At 47.2% G+C, this 9,315-nt stretch overlaps 3 protein-coding genes across 3 annotated transcripts; 1 reads left to right on the top strand and 2 right to left on the bottom strand.

The window, feature by feature from the left end:
* Positions 1-1,888: 1,888 nt before the first annotated feature.
* On the bottom strand, positions 1,889-3,208 carry BDQ94DRAFT_186407 (uncharacterized protein; the record flags this gene model as incomplete). The annotated part of the gene is made up of 2 exons (XM_026775140.1): positions 1,889-3,142; positions 3,192-3,208. 2 exons carry the CDS (start codon positions 3,206-3,208, stop codon positions 2,194-2,196), a joined length of 966 nt encoding a protein of 321 aa, XP_026619765.1. The 3' UTR covers positions 1,889-2,193.
* A 2,360-nt stretch (positions 3,209-5,568) lies between these two features.
* On the bottom strand, positions 5,569-6,487 carry BDQ94DRAFT_164238 (uncharacterized protein; the record flags this gene model as incomplete). The annotated part of the gene is made up of 2 exons (XM_026769956.1): positions 5,569-6,136; positions 6,471-6,487. The coding sequence occupies 2 exons, from the start codon at positions 6,485-6,487 to the stop codon at positions 5,569-5,571; spliced, it is 585 nt and encodes a 194-aa protein (XP_026619764.1).
* A 1,085-nt stretch (positions 6,488-7,572) lies between these two features.
* Positions 7,573-8,787, top strand: BDQ94DRAFT_131155 (uncharacterized protein). Its single transcript, XM_026763959.1, has 2 exons — positions 7,573-7,762; positions 7,834-8,787. The coding sequence occupies exon 2, from the start codon at positions 7,850-7,852 to the stop codon at positions 8,207-8,209; it is 360 nt and encodes a 119-aa protein (XP_026619763.1). The 5' UTR covers positions 7,573-7,762; positions 7,834-7,849; the 3' UTR covers positions 8,210-8,787.
* Positions 8,788-9,315: the final 528 nt, after the last annotated feature.

Genomic DNA, 9,315 nt, shown 5'->3' with positions numbered 1-9,315 from the left:
ATGATTTCGAGAGTGAAAGTCTACCACTGGAGCATGCCGGCCTGGCACAAGGATCCCCACTCTCACCGATTCTGTTCGGATTCTATAACTCGGACCTGGTGGACCAAGTGGTAGACCAAAATGGCGGTGCATCAGCTTTTATCGACGACTATTTCCGCTGGCGATCCTACCCAACAGTGGAAGAGAACATCAAGAAGATCCAGGAAGAAGACATCCCCCGAATTGAAGAGTGGGCGCGGCGAACGGGTGCATCCTTTGCCGCCGAAAAGACTGAATTAATTCATCTTACCAGGCGGAAAGCGACCCACGGAAGAGGACAAATTGTCATCGATGGCCAGGCTACCAACCGGCCGACACTGCGAAACTTCTTGGAGTGATCTTTGACAAAGAGATGCGCTGGAAGGAACATGTCCAGGAAGCGGTTAAACGGGCAACTAAAGTGAACATAGCCCTGAGCGGGCTCAGACACCTCCGACCGGAGCAAATGCGCCAGCTATACCAAGCATGCGTAACACCAATTCTAGACTACGCATCCACAGTCTGGCACAATCCGCTCCGAGACAAGATACATCTACGACTTCTGGAGACGGTACAGAGAACAGCTCTTATCCGAATCCTTTCAGCCTTCCGAACAGTATCTACGGCTGCACTCGAAGTTGAGTCCTATATCCTACCAACTCACTTGCGACTCAAGCAGCGGGGACAAATAGTGGCTGCTCGCTTCAGCACTCTGCCAGATGACCACCCAGTTCACGGAGTAATCAGCCGAGCAAAGGAACGCAGCACTTATATCGGCAGCGGGGCCCGCTTTCCCCTAGCCGAAACAATGCGAACCATGGACCTTGGGCGGCTGCAGGCCTTGGAAACAATTGACCCCAAACCACACGCGCCATGGCGGAGCCAACCCTTTACGGAAATTGAAATTGAGCCGGATCGAGAGAAAGCGCAGGCCAACGCACTGGCGCAGCAATCCACAACAAGCATCTCGGTCTTCTCAGACGCTTCAGGCAAAGAGAATCAACTAGGGGCCGCAGCAGTAGCTCTCGACCACAACCAGCAGATAATGGGGTCACGACAAATCAGTATCGGCTCAATGGAATACTGGTCGGTCTACGCGGCCGAGCTCATGGCAATCTACTATGCGATCGGACTGGTTTTTCAGCTAGCGCAGAAGCATGCTACGACAACTGCGACCCAAGGCCCAGCGACAATCCTCAGTGACAGTATGTCCGCGCTGCAAGTAATCGCCAACTCATGGAACAAATCGGGCCAGCGAATCATCCAAGCTATCCATCAGTCAGCCGCAGAACTAAAGGCACGAGGAATCCCACTGCGATTACAATGGGTCCCGGGACACTGCGGCGATCCTGGGAATGAAACGGCGGACCGTCTGGCCAAGGAAGCGGTGGGCGCAGAAAACAAACACCCTTTCCAGCATCTGCTATCGCGGGAGAAGGCTTTCATCCGCAACAAGATCAAAAGAGAATGGGAACAAGAATGGAAGACCTCTACGAACGGAGGGCACCTCCGACGCGTGGATCAGGCACTGCCCGCGAGCCGCACGCGCCGACTGTACGGCTCACTTCCCCGCAACCGAGCCTACCTGCTGGCGCAACTTCGGACCGGCCACTCGTGGCTCGCCACCTATGCCAAGCAACATGGCTTCCGAGATAACGAGCAGTGCGAATGTGGAGCGATGGAAACCGTGGTCCACGTATTGATAGACTGCCCGCGGCTGAGAGCGCTACGGCAAGAATTACGGCGGAAAATCGGAGGCGGGTTTAACAACGTTTCAGATATGCTAGGAGGAGCAGGCCAAGGTAAGGAAGGTAAGTTGGAAGGTGCCACGCAGAACGGTAGCGTCCTAGGGGCGGTACTGGATTTTGCAGAGGCGTCGCAGAGATTTCGAAGTCGCGCGCCACGAGGGCGGCAGAACAGAACACCAGGCAACGGCCAACACAGGCCTTGACGAGGCTCCAAGTTCGTCAGGAAAGTAATAGTCTACAGTTAATGGATGTACATAGTGAGTAGATAGTGGTTCCCTGCATATCGCCTTAAGGCGAGGGGCCAGCGTATGAATCATCATCATCATCATCATCACTGTACCATCTCAAAGGTATGGCACAGGAACACGAAACACTTTTTGCCTCTAGGAAAGTACATGAAGGGTTGCCATATAATCCACTAGTCCACTTAGTCGGCGTGGTCTTGCAAGTGCAATAGTTGCTTCCGTAAGTCATCCAAGTATGCGCCAAATGTTATAGAGGCATATGTTGCTCCATCCCAACCGAGTTCACCATGGAGTATGGCCATGCTCATTTCCTTTCTGATTATGCCCAATGTTCTTTCGAGATCATTCACAGCCAGGCAAATGGCATAGTAGAATGAGTCCGGATTCCCTTTCTGGGAATGGCCCAACAACATAGAAAGTAGTCCGAGAAGTGAATAAAGTTCGAAATGTATCGGGTTTGGGTGGTTGCTTAACCATTCATCTATTAGAGTTGGAAAAGCTTCGATGAGGATTAACAGTATGTTGTGTAGGCTCAATCGATCACTCTGAAAGCCAACTAGATAGACTGTGCGGACCTCATTAAGGAAAAGAAGTATGTCCTGCAGAAAGAATGATACCTGGACTCGCCGCGGAAGCACTAAGCCACAGGCCACCTCGTGGCTTGCACCAGACAGTCGTCTGTCTCCATAGTTGCAGATTCGTTCAGTTGCCGTACAGACCGTTAAGAATGTTTCTGATATGTCTAGCCGTGCTAAGCATAATTTGACAAACTCCTGAGATTCTTTCGATGTGTGATGTGGTTGCGTTACAGCATGTGCAGCCAGCTTTACCAAGACACTCATAACAGCAATCTCAGAAATATCTGTACCCCTGATAGTGTGGTGCAAGTCCTGCATCGCGTGATAAGAGTTTTGGAAATTCACTGTAGAGACGGTGGTCAACGGTGTCATGGCAAGTCGTATTCCAATGCCGATGAGGAACTTGGATGGATCGGCATTCTCGAGAAAGGCTGTGTAAAGTTGGCGACTGGTAGTCTGAAAGGTATGCTGGTAGCTTATCCCTCCAGATAATTGAGAGGATACATGTTCAGCTATTTCAGGCACTAGGCCAGGGATGGCTTTGATAAGGTCCCTGAGGGTCTGTCAGTAAAATTCTAATAAGCTGCTTGCGGTAAACCTACTGTATATTCTCACACATCTTGTTGCCTGTTAGCAAAAAGATTATTCTATTAGGTCGGGAGAACTAGCTGTTCTTATATCTATCCTGCCTACTTCATCGCGAGACGTGCCACAATGGATATAAAAACACGCAAGGCTGGCAAAGTTTTGATCTAAGTGAACCAGCCTCCTTTTCTATGAGTACCTAGTCATTTCCGATGCACACGCTAGACAAGGATTGGTATATAACCAATTTTATATATTGGAGTAGCTAAGATTTTCCGCCTTTCATGACCAAACCGGGTTGACTCGCCGACAGCCCGACAGTAAATCTCTACTCCGTCGGTAGCGCGGCCTCATATAGATTTGCACAGGAACCCTCCTGCCCTTACTCATACTGTAAGCCTAATACAACAAGGCCAGCAAGGTACATACCAGAGCAGTATCCTTTCCCACAAGTAGAGCTCATATGTATTGTATCCTTTCGGGTTGTTCCCGGGCATTCATTACTGAGAGCCAGGACGCACCGAACGACACGAGGCTGAGGTTCCAGATAGCCGCAGCTATATTTAACATGACCGTAGAAGCACATCCTGGAAAAAATAGCATATCAGTTATATCCAACCTTTCTTATACTATTCAGTGGTTCGAAAGAAGGAAAGGGTTATTCACTTTCACTTTGAGGTTTGAAATGACTATAAATCAAGTTATCTAAAACAAAGGAGGACAAGGCAATTGGAAATCGAAGACAGAAAAGCACAGAACAAACAAGAATGATGGAATAAAACAATTAATGGATGTAGAGATACACATTAGGTGATCGGACCACATGAATTTATGACTTCCCAGATCCCAAAGAAAGCCCAGTCAAATCGGATCTCTTTCCTCTTAGTACAACGCAAGCTGATAATGATTACGGGCACAAACAAAAATGCTTCCCCCCCCCCTCTTCTCCATTATTGTCAGATCACCTAGCATTACGGTCATCTGATTTGGCTACCGAGTTGATGGCGGTGGAGGTGGTGCACCTGGCTTTTTCACCCCTGTGGTGTCGTATGCGCCTCGGCCGGGCATATTGGTTCAAATGCCCTGAGTAGTGATTGGTAGTCTAGATGATCCGTAAGCTACATTGCCCTTGTAGAAAAATGTCCAAAAAATAAGAATAAGAACCGAGAGACGGAATACTCACTGTACAGCGTGGTTGCATGCATGTATCAAGCGGCAATGCAGGCAAATGATGATCTACTTTATATAGATACCGGGCGGTTACTTGAAGTCATTTCTCATTAGCTGGGCGTAGTTCTATTCACTCGTCTAGACCTTGTTCCCATCCCAATTCAAGTTACTTCGCAGGCTGGTTAGTCTCGTGCGGCAGAATAAGCCAAGATCCAGCCAAGGGCTCATCCCAATGAAACTAGAGGCATGCAGAGTGTTCTAGGCCAGTATTAGGCTGATGCTGGAGGAGAATATCCTTACTGGACCGCTGGTACAGGGTAAAATTAGGCCTCATAATGCACGTTCCCCACCACAACAGGCTCTAGCAATCTCCGTTTATTTGAAAGCTCTGTTGCAGCAAGATACTACGAACAAGTATGACGGAAGGATCCCGTTCCTTCAGCTGAGCATCACGTCAGCTATTGGGGCTGGACTTTGCCGATCAAATGGTTGCACAGCTTTGGTCGAGTATCATGGCTTTAGGGCCAAATTAAGATTGCTTCCTTGTCATTTCTAAGCACACTCATTTTCTCTCATGACCACATGCACTACACATACTTCTACAGACCACCCTAGACCATTCTCCTGCATACACAGCAAAATATTTTCACGTGCATACGAGGGCTTCCTTTCACACAATTTGTTTCCGAGCCACCTCGAGCACTCCGATACATTATAGGCCGTAACATCGCTTATAATATCTGCTGTTCTGACGCTATAAGCTTTTAGATATTATCTTGTATGCGAAAATGTTTTTCCTTACCACAATTTAACTGATGCCAAACTCCCTCCTTCCGGTGATGAGTATAAAGCATAGAGCAAACATTAATCGATATGTGGATGGGGAGAGACTGTGGCTGATTCGAGGTCTGGAAAGTACCTTTCCTTGAAGAACGGACGTAGGAGAGATAAAATGAGGAAGAGTCCTAATAACACCAGTACAAGTAATATGCTTGCAAAAATAAGAATGTTCATGATCAGTGTGATGTGCATATTTCTTGACAAGATACTTGAGGCAATTTATGTTGTTCATTGCTCACGACTGTTTTCACGTATTAGGTAAATAGAACGCACCAGGACTGAAAGTAAGAGTATGATTTCAGCTCGAGCCTTCCACATTATTTACATCGCTGTTCAAGATAGATGAAGATCTTCCAGCTCCCGCCACACGCCAATAACCACGCCTCAAATTTCTTCATCCTCTTTGTCCTTCGCAAGCCAGTCTCCTTTTACGATATCGTACCGTTGCTTGAGGTAGTCCCAGTCTGTTTCTGATATACGTCCCTTAACACCCTGGAATTTCGATTTAAGAAGTTCTTGATGTTCCTTGGAAAGATCCGAGTTGCGAACGCTTTTCGGGCATGACACGAAATAGGGTTTGTCGGGATCTTCCTGGAAACGAGCTTCGAGTACCATATGGTATTGTCCATTCCGAATTACGATATGGGAGAATCCTGTGAAAAAGGATATTCCAAATCTTTTCTCGGCTTCGATAACATCAATTGGCTGTTCTATTGGCCGGCCTGGTTTGGACATTGGTGGAACATTTTCATATTTCGCAATAATTTCTTTTGTCGCATCGAGTGCTGTTGGTGTTGCGTTGTCCGAGGTGGAAATTAGGGCTTTCCAGGATCCGACGAGGCTCGTGATGCAGAACATGTTGGATTGATAGGGAATTGCTTTGGATGGAGACAACAAAAAGATGGATTGGTCTGTGCCAAATTGCGGTGAGAGTATAAGAAAATTCCGGTATCTTTATAGCCAATATTTCTTCTATATCCTAGTCATAGAGTTTATCAAGGTTGACAACAAATGGAGTTGATCGCATAACAGGGAAGAGATTCTTTCAATACCCAACCATAGGATTTCATACCGCGGAGATCTTCATGTGGTCCTTGGTCTCCATTGTCGATTGTCTTACACTAGCCATCCATACTGATCTTGAACTAATCATCTCTTGCAGTCTAAGCTGAAGTTCTAGTAACGAGTTACCCTGCTCAATAATGCACCGGTATTCTTTCCATGCAGGTCAAAGCCCACCGGCAGGCGCTTGTTCAGTGGGTTACCGACAGGGATCTAGTTCATACCGGTCTCTAATAGGCATTGGTTGTCATACCATGATTGTCTTGTAACTATTGTTGGTCACTTCGTAACCAATGAAACCATGCGAAAGAAAAGCTAGTGGCAAGCGTTCAGCCACTACTAAGCTAGCCCGAGACACACTTTCTGATTAACACTCTATAGGTACGCAATCGGATGGAGCATGGTCCAAAACTGCAGGAGAGGGTAAATTTGAGTGAACTGCAGTGAATGAAAATGCCTGGTTGTGACGATGGCACAGTTAATGCTATATTGGAGCGCTTTCTACCCTGTTTACTACTCTAATGACTGTAACTTTCTGGAAGTACCTCGGCAGGTACCGGGGTCCTCTCCTAAGGCGGAACATTGTTTCAGGTGACCATTGTGTAAATATTTGTGGACCACTGTAATGGCAGCCACCCTGTAAGCATTGTTGTCGACTCGTAAGTATTGGTAGTCACTTGTACTTATTAGTGGTTACACTGTAAGTATGGCGGCCACCATGTAAGCATTGTTGCCGGCGCGTAAGTATTGGTGGTCACTTGTACTTATTAGTGGTTACTCTGTAAGTATGGCGGCCACCATGTAAGCATTGTTGCCGGTGCGTAAGTATTGGTGGTCACTTGTACTTATTAGTGGTTACTCTGTAAGTATGGCGGCCATGCAAGCATTGTTGTCATACCCAAAAAGGCAATAGGGCTCTCAGTTACTGCGAGCCCGACAGAGCACGTGATAGGTTACGTGACTGTTTAGGCGGCCATCAACATAGCGATATCCATAGCGCTCTCCGCACCCTGGGCTGTCACAGTGGCTCACTGTCATAGATGCCTTTCTTGAATACGTAATTACTCGAAAGGGAAGTGGAGCAAGAGATGGCACCTCTTAGTCAGTCAACCAGATGCATGCCTTAATTTTACCGCGCAGTGACCATTGACGACTTGTACCAGCCCAGGAGGTAGCATCGAATCATCTTCTTAGTATTTCACACGGCGCTATTCCAAATACCCCGGTCCGAGCATATCTGCGGGCTAGCCTGGAGATTTGAAGGAACCCTTTGACCTGCGCTCGGAACTTCGTAGGTCGCTGGCGGTTTACCCGGAGCCTATCCAAGTTCGTGTTTTACTATTGCACAGCCTTTTCAGAAATTACGCCCAATAGATAAAATGGCGCATACTATGAAGGGCAGTGCCTAGGTTGCGATCTGGCTATAGTACGCGTCGCTTGCTCTTATGTTGAATCGCAAAGGCCAATATAAACTCTGTACTTCCAGTTGAACTCTTCGAAAGCATGCTCAGCAGTCGTTCGTCTTACCCAGCCCTTTCTTGCGAATTTGAACAAGCCTTTATTGGTTTTATATTGATCCTCGCCTAGTGCTGTGTCAACCAACATGTCCAAGGTCTTGAAGCAATTTGAAAACGCCATTTTTAAGGGAGGGCTTTACAAAAAGCTCTTCCAGAAACAAACCCCTGGCAAGCGCATCGCACCACCACCGGCTAAGGACAATGACTCCATATATCAACTACGTCTAGACGCCGGCGAGTCCATAGATGGGAAGAAAAATGTTTATTTGCAGGTCAACTCCCAGGCCAAAAATGATGCTCTCAAAGCTTTCAGGAAGAAAAACGGAACGGATGCGGATCTGGCCTCCGGTTCCATCGATGAGAATACCCCCGATGAGTCGCAGGAGGAAGCCGCGCGGAAGCTCTGGGAGGATCTGGCAAAGCAAGCGAAAAATAGGCTTGGCTGAACAACGCTGTCTGCTAATGTATGCACCCTTTTTATACGTTGTGCAGATATCGTTCTAAGGACTTCTGTGTAGGGCATCCCAAGAATGTTGCTACGTTTGCAACGGGACGACATGAACTAGGAGGGTTTTCCGACCGTGATGTAAAGCTGCTGCTGGATTTGACTTCTCATCTACATTTTGATGTTATTGAATGACTTTCTTTCCCGTTTCAACGTTGATGTTTTGCAGTAATTGGATGCCTTCTACTTCCATTAGAATTATCGTAAGATCAGTGCACCGATCTCAATCTGACCCCCGGCAAAGGCCGTTTCGTTCGCGCCTCCCGATGATTGACTGGTAGTCAAAAGCATCAGTCAACGCGGAAAGATTTTTGAGTAGGGCACTCGCTATTTTCGCCAGTCGCGCCATTTAATATGCTCTCCGCTCGTGTCATACGTGTGCCATATGAGCATAACCCTACTGGCGTAAATCATCCAGCGCCTGGCGAGACAAGGAGATCGACCCTCTCTTCTTATCCAGCTATCATTATATGTTAGCCAAATCATCTCCTCTGTTCTTACGCATTCCTTGAGGATACCCATGATGACATAATTTCGAGGCATCGATGCCGGATGCGATTTGTATATTGGAACATCTTCGATGACTTCCCCGAGGTTGGAAGCTAACGTAATCAACGGTCGGGCGGGCCACACGGTCAGGCGGGCCACCCCTTCGAAAACACCATCTTGAATCTCCTACCTGAGGCTTTTCAACCACCACAAATGGCACCAAAAGCATCTATCCCATCAAAATCACAGGTGGAGCAGGAGGGCAGGATTCTTCTTGCTATTGAAGCTATTCAGAAAGGCCAATTTGCTAGTATACGCGAAGCAGCGCGTGTTTATAACGTCGCTCGAACTACCCTCCAGGCTCGACTATCTGGACGCAATTTTGCTAAAGATATGACCAACGCACGTCAAAAATTATCAAATAATAAAGAGAAATTGCTTGTCAAATGGATTTTATCTCTAGATAAGCGAGGAGCAAGTCCCCGGCCGCTTGATATTAGAGATATAGCTAATTTAATAATCTCTAAACGAGGTTATTCAACTATCAAACAAGTAGGC

Source organism: Aspergillus welwitschiae (assembly GCF_003344945.1).
Source record: "Aspergillus welwitschiae strain CBS 139.54b unplaced genomic scaffold BDQ94scaffold_90, whole genome shotgun sequence".
In the NCBI taxonomy this organism is placed as follows: Eukaryota; Fungi; Ascomycota; class Eurotiomycetes; order Eurotiales; family Aspergillaceae; genus Aspergillus; species Aspergillus welwitschiae.
Note: the sequence above shows the minus strand (reverse complement) of the source record. Positions and strands in the feature narration are given on the sequence as shown.

Bases quoted from the DNA above. Each gene is read 5' to 3' on its own strand.
- BDQ94DRAFT_131155 (XM_026763959.1), top strand. From the start codon at position 7,850: ATGTCCAAGGTCTTGAAGCAATTTGAAAACGCCATTTTTAAGGGAGGG.